Source organism: Dufourea novaeangliae, unplaced genomic scaffold (genome assembly GCF_001272555.1).
Source record: "Dufourea novaeangliae isolate 0120121106 unplaced genomic scaffold, ASM127255v1 scaffold321, whole genome shotgun sequence".
Classification (NCBI taxonomy): Eukaryota; Metazoa; Arthropoda; class Insecta; order Hymenoptera; family Halictidae; genus Dufourea; species Dufourea novaeangliae.
The window spans coordinates 242,004-263,911 of NW_015374197.1; the positions used below are offsets into that span (position 1 = coordinate 242,004).

Sequence of the window (21,908 nt, forward strand, 5' to 3'; positions counted from 1 at the left end):
GTAAAAATTTGATTCTATCTTTCAATCTGTTTTGTATGCAAATTCATTTCTATATATAATTTTTTCTACTATTAATTAATTGACATTAGTCATTCTTATAACAATTTGAGTCCATGTGACTTCTTTCGTTTTCCAAAAATCAGTACCTATCTCAAGGGTCGTCATCTTGGAACCGTAGACAACATCCATTATAGATTATGACACACCGACTGAACGCAGTTCCAATTGAAGACTTCCAACACTGTTTCAAAAAATGAGTAGGTATGTCTCCAGCAAATTGTGGCTTCCCAAAAGGATTATCTTGAAAAAGATAATGTTGATTTATAGATAACTTAACAATACAAAATTTTACGCTATTACTGCCGTTAAGTTTCTGATAGACCTCATACGCTCGACATATTTGGCATCAGAGACATTTGACTCGAAACAAGTTCAATCTAAGTTAATTATAATCGTAATCGTACTCACGATACACTTTACACTGCATAGACGTGATACAACTCGTTTGATAATTTAATATCGATAATTTAATATAAATGAAGGATGGATAACAATTGGATACAACTTGGTAGCACACTTTCTGATTTTCATAAATATAACACTCTGTGATGTTTGTACTTATCTCCTGCTGACTGCGTTCTCTATGAGTGACGGACGTATTCTGGTAAATATTGCTGTAACTATTCGCTTGTTAGTCTTGTTTGATTTCTTATTAGTTATATGTATCCGTGTGATAGCGGAACTAAGGATTTCTAATTGGTGTGCGTATGTTTGCCGATGGTAAAGAAATGGGGCTTGAAATGTATTGTTGCTAGAATTCCTGGAAATCAACGTTGAGTTGTAATAAATAACTGTTTTAAAGGCATATTTCGCGTGATATGCGACTGTTCAGGAATCCCTGTTCATAACAGTTTGCCGACCATATCGATTACCCCAAGGCGATAATCGTTGTAACGTTTGGCTGGCTGCACTGGTTCGGAACATAGGTATACACCAGGGGCTGGACATTCTTATGGGACCGATTGGTACAGTGTTTGTAGCGCCACCACAGTTATCTAGCGAAAGTGGTGAACTAAACTGCAATATGGCGTACCACGTATCAGGCAGTGTATACGACGCCATGATGCTATTCGTGTATCCACGTGTTATCTGATGTGCAGTTTGTATAGTATGAAGAAAGTGAAAAAGTTATTGATTATTGTATACTAATTTCCAAGCAAGTAACTCTTTTATGTTAATATGGTTTAACAATCTTAGATTATTAATATTAGATAAAAAATTGATACAATATGCATTGAATTCAATGATTGACTTTCTTGCAAAGCAGTACGGGTCATTCCACGCGGAATCGAACATTTGTTGGAGTAATATTTCAGATTTGTTTGAAACTCGGGTATGTGTAGTCTTTAGTGATAGATAAACGTATCGTAAAAGGTTTTCAATTGTTAATTTTAGAACTGTTTGAAATGTAGTGTTAACCTTTTTTGACCAAATCATAACTGTTTGATTAATAAACTAACCACGTATTTCATTTATAGTTATTTTAGATTGAATAGAACAAAATTTTATGTTGTAGTATCCACAATGAGCGACATCAAACATTAGTCCACGTGTGTTGTTCCTCAATGTCCATCTAAATCTAAAGATCCTTCGCATAATTTTCCTCAAAAGGAAGATATAGCACAAAAATGGATTGCTGCGGTCAAAAAACAAAAACTACTTTCTTTGAGCCATAAAGAATTGATCAAGCAAGTAGTTTGTTGGAGACACTTTGCAGAACAGGATTATAAATGTTCATCCCAACGCAGAAATTTTTCTTTTTTTCTTTTTTTTAATCATGAATAAATTTATTTACTACCACATATACATTGTATACAATTATTTCTTTCACTTTTTATGAATTTCAAACATTTTTCATATTTTCTCTATGAATTTAGACAATATGAGAAATCGTGAGAAAATTTTGGCCAGACTAACTTTTTAAGTATTCAATTTTTATTTGAAACAACCGCCACATTGCAGTTTAGTTCACCACTTCCGCTAGATAACTGTGGTGGCGCTACAAACAATGTACGATTCGTTAACATGGGAGTGCCGTCCCCCTGGTATACACCATGTTCAATAAAAGCGTGTTGACGCTTTTTCAATAACGGGACTTAAAGGACAGGAGTCGTGGCGGAGTTAGGAGGGGAAAAGTGTCAGCTAACATGCAATGCAGGAATATTGGAGGTCGTCAACGAAAGATAGTGAAACAAATCAGTTCTTCACAATGAGTGCAACGTACGCTACTCGTTTCGAAGCTGAGTTCTTATACACGCATTCTCGCGGACCCAAACTTTCGTATGCAGCGGCAGCCCGATCCATGCAAACGTTGGTGGCGTTTGTGAAGAAGTGGGTGAAGTAGTGGCAGAAGACTGAAACCGTCAACGTTCATCCTGAACGTGGTAGAAGTCAGGGCACTTCCATTGACTAAGACTGAACGATACTGCGATTATTTCGGCGAGTTATTTCGATTATTTCATCCAGCAAAAACTAACAGAGTGAGGAATACGCGTGTCCTTGGATGTTTGCGGGAACACAACGTGCAATATTGAAGTACGAAACCGTAGTTGACGCTGCCACACGTTGAACAACACCTGCAGTGGTTGCGGGATCCCGCGGGCCTAGTCGCAAAGTAATGAGAAATCGATAAATTCCGTGTGTAAAGTATCAATAACAAATTCAGTTTCTAAAATTACGTGAAAGTGTTCGAAAATCTACCATTTGATACCACATTGTGAACATGACTTGAATCTATGTTCAAACGTTACAACGAAAACATGGAATTTCTGCGGTCATTCAGACCGCACGCTGCAGATGGAGGCGGCACCTCCCTGGTAACACATTAGCCGTCGCCAGCCGTCACGATCGAGTCCCGACGGTGAACGACTGGGCCCGATCTCTCACGATATGTGCGTGTAGGACAAACGGCAAGAGGCACCACGTGCGCGCTCGACGATACGGTCTATTCTCTTTGTAAAACTCACGTGCATTTTCATCCGGGGATACACGCAGTTTTCCTCGTAAAGATTCATCGTGCATTTCTGAGTCGGTTACACTCGTAAGGTGAATAAATCACTTTGACCCATTAATACAATCGCTCAGAGAGTTCTAAATCCTACGGCTACACTCACTATCTCACCAGTATCACCACGTGCTCTGTAGAGGTTAGACTTCATTGTCCGCACTCATTACAACGCCATCGTGACTAGCATCAAGTGGATTTTCCAAATTACAGTCCACTAGCTTGTTCAATAACACCTTTTTGAACAAAACTAGACCGGTCGTTTAAATCCGCTACTCGTGATCCCGATCTCCTTAATAAACTTGCGATGGATAGGATTTCGTGGATTTTCATTCCACACACAGCCCCACATTTCGGCGGACTCTGGGAAGCAGGTATTAGGGTACAGGTACACGTTGATATACGAAGAATTTCCCACCGTACTGTGTCAAATTGAAGCGTGTTTAAACTCCCGTCCGATCGCCCCTGCATCTGATAATTTTGACGACTATTCCGTTCTTACACCCGGTCACTTCCTCATCGGCTCAGCGCTCACTGCCGTTCCGGCAGCTACGTTACGTGATATTCGCGAATCCCGCTTATCGAGATGGCAACGTTTGCGCCAATTGTTCGAAAGTTTCTGGCAAGCGTGGTCAAACGATTACCTTCACACATTACAACAGCGACCGAAATGGCGTGTCGCTACCAATCTCGCTCAACCAGGTCGTATAGTGTTACTTCGAAACCCGTTAGCGCCACCCTGTAAATGGGAATTAGGAAGAATCGTACAGTGTCATCTCGGTTCCGATGGTTTATCGCGTGTCGTCGCCGTCAAAACGGCACACAGCGAGTACAAACGACCGATTACGAAACTTTGCTTCTTACCAATGGATCTTAACAATCAAGAAGAGAGAATCGCGTCGACGGCAGGCGGTGAAAAGCGTACTTTATGTAAATAGAATTCCGCAAGGCGAGCGGTCCCTAGCATTATCAATTATTTATCGTAAATGTATATTAGCTTTTAAGAGATGTATATAGTAGTGTGTAGAAATGTAAATATATAGTTTACTTTGATTCATCGGATCTAAAGATCCGAGGCTGGCGGTATGTTTTGGAATGAAAATCTAAGAGACGCGCTCGTCAAAAGTAAATAGGACAGGGCGCTCTCGCACTATACTGCGAGCCTGCCAACGATTGCGTGCGCCCAACGCCGATTTGCTAGTTTCATCCCTGAATTTCGCGATCGTGGTACGCTTGAGCGCGTGCGGTAGCGTATTTATGGAATCTGCACAACTCCTTTTAAAATATCGATCATCTATCGATAGTTTTGCGGTGATCTAATGAAAAATCCTATCGAATTTTGAACTAAAACCAGTAGTAACTTTGCTGCTCGCCGAACATTCTGTCGTGAACGTTTGTAGTAATCGCAGATCTTAACAAACTTCTCATTCTTCAACTCGTGCGTTAATTCTCGCAACACCACAAGTGTTATGTTTATCGCTCTCGACGCTCGAGTACAATTGTGGCGAAAATCGGCGATTAGTGTAAACGATTTTCGTGATCGCCTAGATTTTTCGTAGACGGCACTCTCGATCATCACTTCGAGGCTCTCCAGTGCCCACCGAGTGTAATCGTGTTTTCGTGCGACATTGTTAAGACTCTCAACAATAAACAATTCCGGCCAAACTCTGGTGTGTTTTTTCGCTGCAACTCCGTATCCTTTTCAGGATAGAACTAGCTATCCTAGGGCAGTCTTTTCAATCCAATGATCGACGCGGCCCGCGATAAACTTGCAACATAAACAATATGGTTTATTGTATTATTGTCGCTGATTTTTTAGGTGTGAAACCAATCTTCTATTTTTCTATAAATACAGTAAGTATATTCTTTTACTTGAACTTTTTTCGTACACATTCTTCCAGGACGTATCTATCGTGTAAAAACAAAATATTATTTTGAAGCATCAAAGTGAGTGTATTTGTGAAAAATGTAATTATATATGTATTATATATTGTGATTTGAAAAAAGTGACTTTTTCGTCAGGTTTAACCTCGATAGCCATGCCATTCGAAGAAATATGTTTTATGATATTTATGAAATATATGAAATATACTTCAGGGTGCGTCACAATAATTATTTTTTAATTACTATAAAGAGGAAGGTTTTGGCTTTATAATAGCACAAAACTAGTTGCGCAAACCGTGCGGTATTGCATGATGTAGACAAAATAAGTTTCTTTTTTTTCTAGTTGAAGATGACATTCTCTTAGGAATGTTTATACCTGATTCAAAAGTTATAGTTCTAGTTTCCGGGCAATCAGGATTTAAAATAATGACTCGGGAACGAGTATTTAAGATTATGCAACGATGAAAAGATTAGAATTTTAATGAAAAATTTACTTCTGTTAAAATTTGGGAGAACAGAAGTATCAAATGAGAAGAAAAAAATTCAGGAAAGTAAACACAAGTTTTCGTACGTAAAATCTTAAATGAAACTGCAAGAATTTCTGAAGTCAGTTATAATTAACTTATTATAGTAGCACCCGTGAAAAAAAACCGTCTTGAAGAAAACGTATATGAAATTGTTCTTTTCGTGCTCAAGTTATTGATACATATGTAAGACAATTACAAGCGTCCTGTTTTCAATCAGCTATTCCTGCGCTATACGACAACCCTACCATAACTTCATATTCGGCTTTCAATTCGCTCTTTCCTTTACCCCGAGCAACTCTAGCTTCTCTTGACGATGCCGAGCTTCGATGTGGGTAAGTTATTTGCTCAATTTAGCTGGCCAAAAGTCCGTTTTGTCAAATTCTACACAATCACCATTACTACATGTTTAGGTATTCAATTTATATTATTTATAGATATTTAGTTATATACTTCATATATTGTATACAGGGTGGGGCAATAATCATATTCACTTCGAATATTGCCGTTATTTGTAATAATATGAAAAAATGTTATATACAAAACTTACACGGTATAGAGGGGGGCATATTGTGACACAAACATTTTCTGCATGGGTGAAGGCATAGAGGCGATTTCAAGGTCATCTCTATTTTTTTTAATGGAATACTATGTTTCTTTTATCGCAATGTGATAACCTGTGTTGAGACGACTTCAGCGAGCTATCATTGAAGGTCATGCAAGGTCAAATGTGGTTAATATAAACTTTCTTACATTACAGGAGATGCTCGAAGTGGTGACCGTTTACGCCAATGCAAAGTTGCAATTTTCGTATCGCTGCATCACGCTGCATGTCTAATCGTTTCTGAACTTATTCTAGCACGAAACAAATTTCGAAAGGTGTGCAGCCCTGTAGTGTTTTAATCATGGATGACTCAACCCAATATTTTCAAGGATGGAATGATTTGACAGAATCAACCACGGAGAATTGAAGGAAGCGACACCTATGCAACGATAACAGAATGTAATCTGTCGGACCTGCGCATTCTTGTTTGCATTCTCGAATTTTTATTCGATGTTCCCTATTTAGATAACAAATGTGAAAAAAAAATTTGTAGAGTCGCAAAATTACGAGGAACTAATTAGTTTTGACATATTGTTTGGTACCGCGGTTATTGACTTGCTCCATAGTGCCACTTATGTAGAAATCGGTAATGTTCAAGCTTTCATATGGATCCGTATTGAAAAATACAAGGTGTCATGTAACGAGAACTAAAATGGAGGTGATCCAGCTATATTTAATTTATCGGCAGCTGTCTAGGCAGTCGCTGACGATTGAACGCTTCGACTAATCGTCGTACATTTCCCCGCTCCGTCCGTCGAGTCAATTGAGCGCATACATTGTTGCCCGGGGCGCGAGACAATGCTCATGCAACAATGAACCTTTTTATTTTTGATTCGTTGTTAATGAAACGTTTACTAGTATATGAATTTATTGTTCCCCTAAGGGTTACAATTCTTTTACCTCTCGTCTCTTACTTCTAGACTTAATCTACGTATCCTGCATTTACAAAATTTCGCTCTCTTAACCTACCCCCGCTAGTACACACACACAGAGTTTTAATTTGTTGAACAGTGCTTTGGACGATGATATTTTTTCATCCATTTTTGTTAAAGAAAAGAATGACATCGATGAAGCAATATCACGCACACGAGTACTATTTAATTGCATAGCAAAGCTACAAATACATTTTATAATACCAGTATAATTATTATTGCATAGTATTAATTGCAGTAAGACTGACGCAAACACAAAAAGAAATGCATAGATCTTATTCAAATATTTATTTTAGGTGAAATACGGAAGCTAGCTGTATTTGAGAATGTTTAGCTTGCTTTTTCTATTAAGTTTATCACATATGCTTCTACATAATAAACATCAATCGCGAGTACCAACAATTTCTAATCGTTTTACGATATATATTTGCAACTTTTGTTCTCCTGGACCAATTATAATATCCGAAACATCGTATATCAGAACTGATTTATCTCCCTATTGGTACAAATAATCGTCGTTCTGCTGCAAAAGAATAGAATTAAACTTTTTCTCTGATTCTGATAATATTACCAAAAATATGGAAATTTTTGAAACACGGAACCAATGAATCAATTCTCTACACGCATTAACATCCGTATTACACGAAACAAATTTAGAAAGGTGTGCGGCCCGGTAGTGTTTCAATCGTGGATGACTCAGCCCAACATTTTCTAGGATGGAATGATTTGACAGAATCAAGCACGGAGAATTGAAGGAAGCGACGCCTGTACAGCGATAACAGATTTTAATCTGTCGGGCCTGCGCGGTGACGTTTATCCCAGCCGTTTGAAAAGCAGGTTGTGTACAGCCTACCGTAGCATTTATAGACAAGACTCGAGGTCTAACTTCGTCAGACAGTTCACGATTATTCCGTTGTTGTGCCGGATCTAAACAGTACGTAACCATATTTCCATCACGTTCTGTCGGCTATCGTAAATCATCTTGTGTGCATTCTCGAATTTTTACAGACTGTAATTCGGTATTTCGTCAGTTCGCCGTTGTACAGTTCACGCTAAAATGCATCTATCGATGGCACGCGAGCGTTGTCTTCACCGGTGTGCGTGGCTCTCTTAGATCGACATTCTGTTCAGATAACGAGAAATTACGAAGAACTAATTATTTTTGACATGTTGTTTGGTACCGCGGTTATCGACTTGCTCCATAGTGCCACTTATGTAGAAATCGGTAATGTTCAAGCTTTCATATGGATCCGTATTGAAAAATACAAGGTGTCATGTAATGAGAACTAAAATTGTGGATTAGGTGAATCTGCGCGTACAGATAAGTCTGGAACATTGAGTAAAATGTTTTCTTTCTTTTTTAGAACGAAATAATTTTTGTAGATACGTACACATTTACGTGCGTATTAAAGTATTACTTTCTTTTGAGATAACATGAGCGATGAAATCATGTCTGTTGACAATAAAACTTTGAAAGAAAAAAAAATAGACCGGTATTTTATTCATTCATAATTTTGTGTTGAACTATCTTCTCCTTGGTTCCAACACTTATTGTACGCCACCTGTATGGTAAGGTTGTTGTATATATTGACCTACTTCAATTTGGATCTACTAGTAATGAAATACCGCTAATGCATGTAGCTGACATATAGCTGGCGTTTAATATCATACACTGTAGCACGTAATGTTTATAACCTTAACACACTCATTTTTATGTAATGTTTACAAACTTGACACACTCAATAGTAACTGTTGCTATCGCGACGTAATCACGCGTGTATGCATTCATACTGTAGCTATTGGCCACGTTTCTCTTGTTTGGTTGAAAGTTAATGTAGAATGAGATGAAACAAACTATGACCGTCATCAATTATTTCATAGACTCTCTTATTGTTCTTAGAAACACGTCAGGTTACAAATCTTAAAATCAAAGCAATTAATATTGGAAGCTCAACCGGCTTCTGGCGAAGAAGTTTTCATTTGTCATGCACTAACGGTCATAATTTTAAGATGAGGAAGCCAATTTATTATAATAATAATAATGATAATAATAATAATATTAGTAATAATAATAATAATAATATTAATAATAATAATAATAATAATAATAATAATAATTCAATGCCATTACATAATATGGAATTATTGCATCACATTTCATTAACAATTGAATCGATTCATTAAGTTAGTGATTTGAAATGACGAGGTAATGCTTCAAAACGCTTTATTCCTTCATCATCTTATCCTAAGAGGCTGCTGCTCTTTTAGAACTAAACATTAGTGCTGTTCATAGGCGTAGCCAGGTCATCAGTCAAAGGGAGGCAATGTAATTTTTTCCTCCGTAAAGGAAGTGAGGGCAAAGTCCAATTTTTTTCTTCTCAAGTAATGCAAAATCCACTTTTTCCGTCCAGGGGCGGGGGGGGGGGGAGGGAGGGCCCTGTATTTATATTCGTTCACTGAATTATTTAGAACTTTGTAAAATATTCATTGCATTTGAATAAATAGCGTCATGATTAATATCTTATTAATACAATAATCATGTTCAGGAAAATAAAAATATAAGTATATATTAAATATAAATTCAACGTTCAAGTGCACTGTTCAACGCGTAAAATACTTCATAACCGTCAATAGGCGTTTCTGGTAGACCTTTATGAGCTGAATACGGATCTGCGAATCGTTACTTTCTATCGCGTTCAGTTTTTGAAAAAAGCAATTAAAAAAGAATCGAAAGTTATCAACTTTGGAGACGCGGTGTGCTTTTACAATAATAGTTATTCAGATGCTTTTGACAGGAAAAAATCTCTGCATTCTCCCGAACAAAATGATGTAAATTTATATTGTATTATAGACATCTAAATAGGTTTAAATAATGATCAAATTTAAAAGGACACCGAAATAACGCACCAATTTTTGCTGATATATTTCAAGTTATTTAAAAAATTATGGGTCTAGCAGAGAAGTTAGCTATAGCATGCTATAGAGCAGAACTTTCTGCCTAGAAATATGTGAAGGAAAGTTGCAAAATCTATTCTGTTTTCATTAGAGCAGCGAAATAGTTCAGCAGAATACGCGATGACGGCAATGATACTCAATGACGGCGGTTGCTTTGCCTGTGCGCATTTAGCGCTTCTGTTAACCCTTTGCACTCCGAGAAATTTTTAATATGACCTACCAGCAACTCCGATTTATTTTTAGTATGAGCAACGAGCTACTCCGGGACTATTTTACGTTGGCGCGAGCGCGCCTCTATGAAAGATTGAAAATCTTGCTTTGCCATTAAAAAAAACAAAATTTACTCTTAGAAGCTCATTCTCTGTAATACTGACCCAATTATCTTCTTCCGTGGAGATGCTAGCGTTATCATCAGTGCCAGATTCAATAGCGGCGTTATAGGCTATCTTACAATATCGCCACAGTAGCGACAGCAGAGTTATAGGTTATCTTACAATGTATGTAAACATACTATGTATGCAACAGCGGCGACATCGGAGTGCACAGAGTTAAACTGAGCGTCAGGCAAGGCAACCGCCGCCATTGAGTACAACTGCTGCCTCTGCGTATTTTGCTGAACTATTTCGCCTCTTTACTGAAAACAAAGTAGTTTTGTAACTTTCCTGAACATGTCCCTTAACAGAAAGGTTTGCTCTATCACATGTTATGGTTACATTTTCTCTTAGACTCTTAGTTTCTGAAATAAATTAAAGAATTTCAGCAAAAATTGGTGCATTTTCAGTGTCCTTTTCACTTTGATCTTTATTTAAACATATTTACATGTCTATAATATAATAACAATTTATATTATTTTGTTGCCAAGAATACAGAGAATGATTTCGTGTAAAAAGTATCTGAATAAGTATTACTGCAAAAGCACAACGCGTCTCCAAAGTTGAAAATTTGTAAGTACGCTTTTTAGAATTGATTTTTTCGAAAATTGGACGTGCTGGAAAAGAACGGTTTGGGATTCGTATTCAGCTTATAAAGTCACATCAGAAACGCCTATTAACGATTATGAGGTAAGGAAAAAGTTCAAATTTGATGTACAATGTTATTGTAAATAACACAATTATTTACAAAAAATATATTTATTTATTTATTTTCATTGCTGTGCACCATTAGAGGTTTATATAATACAGGGGTCTCGCGATTATGGTCCCTAACTCGGGTCCGCGAGGGGACGATAATCGTGGACTACGCGAAACGCTTCTGACCGTCGTGAATACGTTTTTTGCCCAAATTTCGAGCCTCGGCAACTCGCCATTGTAGTGTTCCGAACATAGAAACGGACAAGCCAGTGAGAAACAGAGAGAGAGTTTCGTTTCCTACTCGACTCGGCTACGTGGCCCGCCTGCGACGGTCTCGTCGACCAATGGATACATTATAGCTGACCACACAGTCCGATTGTGTATGGACCGTTTCGGCCAATAATAAAAATATGTGGGACTGGAAGTGATCCAGCTACATTTTATTCGTCGGCAGAGCTCTCTGGGCAGTCGCTGACAATTAAACGCTTCGACTAATCGTCGTATATTCTCCCGCTCCGGCCGTCGAGTCCTTCGAACGCATACATTGTTGAGACGACTTTCCATTCACGAGCCAAAAAAAGATTACGTTCCCGGGTATCGGCGAGACAACGTTAATGCAACGATGAAACTTTTTTATTTTTGATTCGATGTTAATGAAACTTTTACTAGTATATTGGTGAGATTTTTCTGATCGAAATGACATCAAACACGACATAATTTGGATCATATTTACTCATGTAGAAAGTGTTAATAGTTCATATTCGTTCAGTATGGGCTTCTGATAAATCATAAGTAAACAACAAATTGTGTCGTGTTTGGTATCATTTTAATCAGAAAAATCTCACCAATATGTTCATAAAAGTTTCACTAATGAAAAACCAAAAATAAAAAAGTTTTACCATCGCATTAGTATTGTCTCGCCGACACCCGGGAATGTGGCCTTTTTGTGGGCCGCCAACGTTGAGTCGTCGGCTTGTGAACGGGAGAGTCACCTCGGCGCGCTGCGGCAACAAAGTATGCGGTTCCCGAGTTCCACGGCCTCCCCCAGTGGTGGGAATGATCGTGTGGACAATAATCGTGGATCAAAAATCAGTGAATAATCGCGAGGTCCCTGTATTATACAATAAATATCCATATTTCAAAATTACTTTATTTTTAATCGTTTAATGATGTGCATTATGCGATTTCATATCTTCCTGTATTTGACTAATGAGTTTCCTTAAATTTCTTGTCTTGATGAGGACGAGTTTCAAAAGGAATTTGATAACCACTTACCCATGATAGTACTGTGTCATCTGAGGTAAGTGTTTTCCATTTTTTCTTTACAAATGTAAGCCTACCGGCAAAAAAAACCTCACTGCACTCGATCACTTTTTAATAGAGTCCATATAAAATTGAGATCCATATTAAATATAATGGAGTCCATATAAAATTAGGGGGAGTTTAAGTCACAATTTTACTGGTACCGCATTTGTTTAAAAAAAAACAGGCGGTCAAAGTTTGCAATTTTCGCCAGGTTTAGTGAAACCAAGGTATACTTATGAATTTTCATCTCGTAAACTATTTATCGTATTCATCCCTTATTCCTTTATTTTAATCTGGAAGGTTTGGTTCATTTAAATAATTTTTTAAGTTGAAGCTTCACTTTTATAATGTGGAAAATTATTAAAAAATTTTGTATTTGCAAATTTCTCCTGGAGGGGCGGGTGTCTATAAATTTGAAAAAATATAACCGAGTTCCTTGAAATCCTACCTACCAGATAAACTCATATCAACAAAGAATCAGTAATCGCGAGGCCCCTGTACATGGTTAAAGTATTATACATTTCATGATTATTCAACAATCGTGTAAAATATTCGACTCTGCTAATCTCCACATCTCTATCTGTAGACACCTGCTATTAAAGTAAACGCGGACTCGTATTATACATATTTCATGTAAATACTATTTTCCCATATACTTTGTGTTTACCATGTAACCAAAAGAATTTAACTCTTTATTCCTTTGGCTCTTAAACTTGTGTTTCCTACTGTATTTAGTGATTCTATGCATTCATAATGTAAAGTAAGACCGCGATTATGCAAACTGGTGAAAACAAAGAAAGACTATTTATTATACAATATTCACATGTGTATACAATGTTAACAACAATCCGTTTGAAACGTGTGTCTGCCATCCACAGAAGTTTGGATAATGAAACGTTTCATTAAGCGACGTTCAGATAAACAGCGTTCCGATAATCGAGAGTCTATACCCGATCGTCTGAAATTTAGTACCTAAAGAAGCTCGATATATTTTATTACGGTTTTCATCATATCTGGGACCAGGTAAAATCTTCCATGCAGTAAAGAAGTTTCTACATTGTTAATTTTTACAAATGTATCACTAAAGATTGATACTTCCTTAAAGGTCCGCAGCCTAACCATTGCCAATGCATTCGATATTTCCTGGGAAAATTCTTGACAATATAAGTATCCCGTGTTGTTGCAGAAGCCATGCCGATCGATTTTTATCATATTCCCGGAAGCGCTCCGTGCCACGCCGTTGCTCTGACAGCCGCCGCTGTTGGAGTTTCATTGAATGCCAAACCTGTAGACTTGAGGAACGGAGAACAGATGAAACCTGAATTCCTGAAGGTACGAATACTGCAACAAAAGAAATTACCGGCTGCCATAATGTAATCGAAATTGGTGTTATTAATGTTTCTTTATGCATAGATGAATCCACAGCACACGGTTCCTACGATCAACGACAATGGTTTTATTCTGTGGGAGAGGTAAGACTATTTCAAAGTTAACATTTAGTTGCACAATTGTGGAGAAATAATTTCACTAATAGGGAAATAATTTGGGAAAATATTCACACTCTTTGTCATGTTTTGTTGACGATGCGGTAAATTTGAAAATGTAATTATTTAAAAATATACTTCGATGATAGCTTCTACTTTCATGAAAGAATTGTTGAGTGAATGTATAAGGGAGAATGGCAACCATGATCGTTGAAAGATAATTTATCATTAATTTTACGGAATCATTAATAATACGGAAATGATATTAGATACAAAAAAATTATTTTAATTGTTTAGTCGTTATTACTCATGGTACAAAATAGTTCATCAACGAAAGTGACATTCGTCTATTTGTAAAATATAGCCTGCTCGAAACAATTTAAACATTAGATAAATAAATAAATCAGGATGGATTGTGGGGCAATACTTTTTCTAGTTTACTAACAGAATGTTCGCGAAGTGTTACACCCCCCAAGTGTGTCCCTTTTATTTATTCGCTTGTAACTCGTAAACTTCAAAAGATATCGAAAAAAATTTAGATGAATATTTTGTCTTTAGTTGTCCATGCAGGGTGTCTTAAAAGTGTCTCTCTTCCGGGAAATGAGGGGTTGCTGGGGTGATTTGAAACCACTTTTTCCTTAGCGAAAATGTTAGCTGCGGCTTTGTTAACGAGATATTAACGAAAAACCCGGACCAATCAGAGCGCGAGTTTGCCGGCCGAGTTCCCGCGCTAGCGGTGGGTACGCGTTGCGCTTGTACTATGACGCTCCGAACAAGTAAGTTGGCATGCGTCCCAGGAAACCGCGTATAATACCAAATAAGAAAAACATAACAAATCGAACTTTTTATCATCTTTCGTTTGTCATTTAAAGTGATGAATGAATGAAACATAAATGTAAGAAAATCATGTGTAACGTAAAACGACGTATACACAATTATTTTAAATTGTAACTTTCCTTCTGAAATAACGTATTAACGAAAAGGTAATGTAATAGTGATCGTAGTTCGTTATTGACATAAAAATGCGTAGTTCATTAACGAGCTACAGTGATACTGATTACAAATAATTGTCTTTAAGAAACCCGAAGAAAAATGTACGTACGGAAACTTGCAGAATTATTGCCGTGAAAAAGTTATAGGTTGCGTTAAATTAAAAAAATAATAATCAAGAATAAATTGAATAGAACTCACCCTTTCGGAAATTCACCTGCAGCTTGTAGACCTGTGTCAGTAGGTCGCCGTACCGATCCTGCTCATCAACGGACGAAATGGTTTATGGTTGGTGAGAGCTAGTGCATAACTGGTCGCAGGTACACGGCACCACCGAAAACCGTATTGACAAGTGCGGTCGAGTCAACGCACTAAGTAGTCACGTCATTACACAGTCACTAACACTGACCACTTAACACTCTTTGAAGTTTTGAAAGAATGTCAACCCTTTCACCAGGAAGTTTAATTGCTGCGTGAAAACATATGTCAGTAGGTCACTGTGTCGATCCGGGCTGTTGATGACCCAAGTGATTTCTGACACAGCTGATCGTAGGTATACGGCACCACCGAAAGACGTAATGACAAGTGCGGTCGGGTCAACGCACTGACGGTGTTTGTTTCACTGTACGATCACTAACACTGTCCACTTGTCAGAATCATATTATTTACTTTAAATAGTTTTGTTATTTATCGTATTGCTCCTACGTTAATTTATTATTATAGAGGAATGTGTTGTTCCTACGTTAATTGATTGTTATAAAGGAATGTGTTGTTCCTACATTAAGAAAAATACCAAAATATTCATGCGACGAATACATGTTTCACTGTCACTGAATGTCACGAGATTCTGTCTGTGATTTTTCCTAAGGAGCTTCTTCTACCCCCAAAACTCCGTAGTAAAACTTTAGGTGGGAATATGTTAGGACCAATGACAATTTAGGACGGTTTCCCGATTGCGGACCACGTACGTCACGCAACTCGCAAGATGCGAGCGGGCAAAAAACCAATGCACAATAACTGCTTTTCTCAAAACAGTAGTGTATAATTACTGTAACAAACAAAACAAACAGTTGACACGATTTCTACAATTCATATACTGTTTTACTGGATATGGAAATATTTAAAATAGTATGATATACTTACTCAATAAAGGTAATATAAAAATTCAAAGTATAGGTTATTTTTTCACGGAAACGACTTCGACAGAAACGGTTTTTGATTTTTGAAACTACGGCGCACCCTACTGAAAAATCTTCAAAAAACTGGGGACACTACTTATGCTATGTCGCTACTGTGAAAGGATAAATGTGGTGCCTTTAAAACTTCAACAAAAAAAAGCTTTTCATAACTTTTCAGTGTTTTCATTTTTTTACAACTTGATTATTCAAATATAAAATCACTGAAAATTGTCGAACGTATGCCCCGGTAGATACTATTTATCGGATTTTTTACAGACATTTTGCAAGCCATTAAGCAGGAAAAATGATAGATAAACCGACAATCGGATTTTACCTATTACTGCTATCCTGGTCCAGATGGGGGGTTGAAACTGGGTACAAACTCTGTTTTTGACAAGCTATCGAAAGGCAATCGCTTACCTGCGATGGGTCGCAACACTGCTCGTAATTAATAAAATATGTACATATTCTGAGTGCTGACACTTTAATGCGTCGTTTAAAAGAAATCATTACTATTAGGTTCAATTTTCTTGAATTGACCATGTTTTAAACATAACTGACGAAAAGGTTCAATTTCGAGCAGTTATACTTTGTTTATTTTCGTTCGTTTACGCCACCATCACCATATACATAGGAAATTTGCTTTGTTATCATCCAGACCATCGTCTTCTCAACACTCTTTTTCAAAAAATGGTCAATTCAAGAAAATTTAATGCAATTGTAATCATTTTACTTTCAACCACGCGTTGAAGTGTTAACTTTCAGAATATGTACATGTCAGATCATCTCATAAGTAATACGAATTTTCTTTCATGTTTGTGGAAGGAAAACTGGAACTAGGTATTGAGAAGTAGATATGGAAGATGGCGAAATGTAAAAAATAGGGAAAATATATAGAGGTAGAAGATTAATAGTTTTAATTATTGTATTGTACTTAATCTTCTACAAACATAAAAAAATCCCATTACTTATAGGATGACCTGATATTTTATTACTTAAGTGCAATGCTTTGTATATGAAAACAAAAACAAAGCATTGTCTAGTGCAGACATCCGAAATTACATTTTGGCCACCCTAATGGCTACTTTCTATGATCAAACAGACTTAATAGACCATAGAGGAATTTCTCATTTATCAATTCAGGAATTTTTAATTCAATACTCGTGTCACCGACAATTAAATACTTCAGTATGCTCGGAATTTGTGTTAATAAGTTCAGAAATTGTGATCTTTGTACGGTTCTTCCTTTCTCTTATAGCCGACCTATTATGGCGTACTTGGTAGAACAGTATGGCAAGAACGATTCACTGTACCCAAAGGATCCCAAAAAACGCGCGATGGTTAACCTGAGATTGTTCTTTGATGCTTGCACCTTGTACAAAGCCTTTGGTGACTGTTACGTAAGTCATCACATTATTGAGCAATATTTCTGACGTTCACTTGCAATACGAGATAAGACTACCGTTCAAAAGAGTGGAATATTTCGTTGACTTTCACTGAAAAATCTTTATTGCAGTATCCGACGATTTTCGCCAAGGCACCCATGGATCAAACCAAATACGAGGCTGTCAATACGGCCCTTTCACTACTCGACAAATTCCTCGAGACAGACGAGTATGTTGCGGGAAAGAATATGACAATTGCCGATTTAACCCTTACTGTCACTGTTTCCGTAATTGAGGTAATTTTTGCATACGCATAATCGCAACTATTTTCTCATATATGTCCCTTAAAAATGTTTTCGACTCATTTACCATTAAATATTAACATAATTTGCATGATTCTATCACTAACTTTCACTGTTTCTGTTTTGCGACAAACAAAATGAATATCAGTTAATCATTTTTAGTAATTAAAATGCACAATTAAATTGATATTTAAATACATATCTCACACAAGTTCTACTTGTTGCTAACTTTTGTAAAAAAGATTAGAATTTTTAAGGAAAGTCAAGACATTTAGTTAACAATAAGATTTAGTTTGTATACGGGGTTATCTAGAAATGAATTGTTCTATATTATACGGTGCTCGATATAATGAAAGATGCACAATCATGAACAATTAAAAAAAAACAATCAGATTTCAATGCTTGACTCTCTCACAGTTCCTAAAGCGATTACTATACAGTAAATTTTCGTATAATGATGAAACAATAATAATAGTTTCAAAGCTCTAGGGTTGCAATAGAGGACACAAAGAAATTAATATTCGTGTAGCATGAAAAAATTATGTCCCAAAGTCATATCGACAAGTGCTGCAATATGCAGGGAGTTAATAAAACTGTGGGACTCTTTCACAGGGTGCATTCTCCATGCCAAACTAAGACGAAATATAAAGAGTGACGAAATTGCGTTCGAGGTTTCGTGTTCGAGTTATTAATTTGTGAAAATACGGGCGAAATACGCCTAAAATATATCTGACGTGACCGGTTATTCTACTTGAGAGGCACGTTCTTCAAGTGTTCCACGAGTTCGTTTTATTCATTTCATTTTATTTTATTCATTAGGTTCACTGGGTCATCAATCAAGCCTGTATATCAGCTAAGAATCGGCTGTTCCAGTAGTAATATAACCCGTTGCGTCAAACTATTTCACCATACTTTACCCATATTTTCAACAATTAATTACTCGGAAAGAAGTCTCGAACGCAATTTCGTCGTTCTTGATTTTCATCTTAGTTTGGCATGTCGAATCCAATCTCTGAAAGTGTCCCACATTTTTATTGGCACTCTGTCTAATTAAATCAAATCGTATTTTTATTGATAATAATTTTTATACCACTAACCGCCTCTGATATCCACCATAGCGTTAATTTGTAATCTATTCGATTGATATTACGGTTATAGTTGAATTACAATTCCTTTGTATTTTTTATTACTGGCTGGTCATACATTTTACTTAAATATTTCTATCCGATGTTATTTATTTGCTGCAATTGAACGTTAGCAACGCCTCCATGTTGATCATTTTTATTTTTGTTTTTTGTGACAGGTTGTCGATCACGATTTTAGCGAATTCAAAAACATAAGTAGGTGGTTCGCGAAAATGAAGGTAGCCGCGCCAAAATACGAGGAATGCAACAACGTTGGTCTCAAAGCCTTCAAGGCCGCAGTGGATGAATTAAAGAAGAAGTAAACAACGCGTTATGAGGTGTTTGGTCAATGTGTATTTATAAACCGCGTTGAGACATTTTTGTACACTGTAGCGACCTTGTCACTACCATTCCCCGTGTATTAGGTACTTAGTATGCGTAAGCGGCGATTTACCGGGTTTTTCCATAAGATCTTGTTCGAGGCTGGCTTTTGTTGATGTACCCATCTGGCAACCAGACTCGTGCAGGTCCACAGTTTTTTACGTTAGCGATGAAAGTCAGCGAACGTTGGGATCATTGTCTGGTCACTTTTCCTACGTTTGGTTTCGTACGTTTCGATCTTCGAGGGTGTTGAACAAAGTCATATATATATATATATATATGCATATATAGATGGTGATTCACTGTTGAGGCGTGTAATATGTGAAAGTGGCTGTGAGCTGAGTATGAGAGAGGACGCGTCATCGTCACTGTTAAAAAGAATGATTTATAGAGTGGCAGTATTAACAAAGAGAGCATCTTACGAAGTCGTACGTGATGTTAGAAAATAAATGTAAAGGCTTCTTAATTTAGTCATTAAAGAACTGTGTTCTTGCTAAAGTGCAATTGGGTTTATTGCGATACATTTCAAAAACCTCATAATCCGAACAGAGGGCATTCTGGAAAGACTCACGGAAGCGTTCACTTCGTTCCGCGTCAGCGCACATCTTCTAGTGCATTTTTTATCCGCGCGTCATTATAGATATAGTGTTTATGTATCGCACGATTTCAATTGCGTAACGTTCACGTCGTATTATTAAAAGAGTGTGGACGAACATTGACTACAAATTATTATACCTTTTATCCCCGCAATACTATCGATTGTTACTATCGTTCTGTGTGTAATTTAATTTACAACAGACTCACATATTCTGCTTGTGCTCCAATAAAATTCTTTACACTCGAATTAAACACAAATTTTTAATATTATTTAATATTTAATGTGAACGTTAATTGTATGTGATCTGTGTTACTTGCCAACTTAAACTCGATACAAAAATGTTAATAAACATGTTGAAAAATGTGAGTGATATGTATTCATCTATAATCTTTAGACTGTGGACATTTATGGAAATACGTATATTTCTTGTCAATTTTACAAAAACTGACATTAAACAGAAATTCCCTTAGCCTGTTCAGGATTCTAGCAGGTCGCAAACAAAACGAAAACCTCATCTAACTTCATTAACTATGTTTATTTAATCAATTACATTTTAAAATATGTAATTGAGTAATGAATTCTTTGAATCCATAAAAGATATAGGCCCTGGAACATATGTATAGAGTGGGGTCGCAAAATCGTTCAGGAGTTAAAGTTTTCAAGTTTCGGGTGCCAAAACCGCAATTAGAGGAAAAGAAAGAGATTGAGCCTAGTTCAGGCCGGTTCGATGAAAAAGTATGCATCCTAATCTTTAACAATTGCAGATTAATATCTATTTACTCATACGGCAATTCTTAACATGCAAGAGGCCATTGGGGCTTAATATCGTACAGTCTTAATGAAAGCAGAAATTTGAAACATTGACAGTCAAAGTGTTACTTCTGTGAAACCGGTACGATCATGGGTGTGGCTACATCTATCGATGTCTCCACTTAAGGCTTTTATTTACAACCTCGCTATACTATAGGTTCCAGAATCTATACCATAATTAAATATAGGGAATTTTATCAGTCAAAAAAGAAGTCGTTTTAAAAGGACTGTAGAATTTCCTTTGTAAGTAGAACCACAGACAAAATTTGTAAACTCAGACATACATATACGCTAACGTGTAATTCGTGCTACATCGAAGACGGGGTCAACTTTTTGTACGAATGAGAATGAAAAATCTAAAATAATTTGTTTTCCTTAGGGGCCTTCATTTTCAAAAATATAGTGTTTGAAAGTTCATCGACATGCGTACTTACTATGTGAGTCATATTGCCTGGTCATTATTGGTTCATTCTACTTGCCCGAATGATTAGATATAAATTACTCAACCTCAATGGAAAGCCGATAATACTGTTAATATTTATTACAATTAGAAATAGTTGAGAGTGGACAGACATATTAGACTTATAGAAAACTATTATCCAACATTTCCGTTTTGTTTTCGCATGTAGAACCTCCTCCTCCAATCCTGTAAAACACTTCAGTTACAAATTTCCAGAATAATAAGAAAATTCATTCAAATATTGAAACCCATGTGCTATAAATTATTAAAAAAAATTTTCTTTCTCTCGCACGTGGACACGAAATTCACTAATCTTGTATCACCCATTTTGCAACCCGCACTATATGAACGATGACTTGATGTTTTTTACACAATGAACAAATTTTAATAAGTAAGAGTACCGCTAGCACCGGGATTCATATTATATTTTTAAAGCAAAAAGTCATAAATACCCTTACATATTCAAAGTTCCTACAATTGATTCAGGATTATTCTTTTATACTGCTGTGCATGAAAATTGCAACAGCCCGGGAATATAAATCTCTATATTTAATATTAAACAATACTTTGTACCAATAAATAAATAAGCACATGAAAAGTAGCTTGTAAAGAGATTGTTGAATATTCATTATTTATTAGACAACCGATCCAATAGGGATTCTTTAGCAATCACAGTTACTGTTTTCAAACTTGGAAAATACACTAGTGTTCTCAAGTTTGGAGAAAGAGTTGAATTATCTGTTATTTAATTTTCGAATTAATCCGTTCAGGGACTTCTCTGATAGAGATCAACAAAGTACCGGTATGCAAATGAGACAGCGCTCGGGAGCGGAGTGGGGAGAGCTGGCCGTGCGAATG

General features: G+C 36.6%; 1 protein-coding gene across 2 annotated transcripts; it reads left to right on the forward strand.

Annotated features, from left to right (window-relative positions):
* The first annotated feature begins 7,876 nt into the window (after positions 1 to 7,876).
* Positions 7,877 to 19,140, forward strand: LOC107192272 (glutathione S-transferase 1-1-like). Of its 2 annotated transcripts, none has more exons than XM_015581488.1 (6): positions 7,877 to 7,942; positions 13,525 to 13,670; positions 13,752 to 13,810; positions 17,249 to 17,390; positions 17,507 to 17,671; positions 18,981 to 19,140. In XM_015581488.1, the coding sequence occupies exons 2-6, from the start codon at positions 13,530 to 13,532 to the stop codon at positions 19,122 to 19,124; spliced, it is 651 nt and encodes a 216-aa protein (XP_015436974.1). In that variant the 5' UTR covers positions 7,877 to 7,942; positions 13,525 to 13,529; the 3' UTR covers positions 19,125 to 19,140. The 2 variants fall into 2 exon arrangements, with proteins under 2 accessions (XP_015436974.1, XP_015436975.1); XM_015581489.1 differs by lacking the exon at positions 7,877 to 7,942 and adding an exon at positions 12,297 to 12,333.
* The last annotated feature ends 2,768 nt before the right edge of the window (positions 19,141 to 21,908 follow it).

Excerpts from the sequence above, each read along its gene's own strand:
- LOC107192272 (XM_015581488.1), top strand. The coding sequence starts at position 13,530 with ATGCCGATCGATTTTTATCATATTCCCGGAAGCGCTCCGTGCCACGCC. Across the intron at positions 13,811-17,248 it reads GGTTTTATTCTGTGGGAGAG|CCGACCTATTATGGCGTACT; the intron begins GTAAGACTATTT and ends TTTCTCTTATAG. Across the intron at positions 17,391-17,506 it reads AAGCCTTTGGTGACTGTTAC|TATCCGACGATTTTCGCCAA; the intron begins GTAAGTCATCAC and ends TCTTTATTGCAG.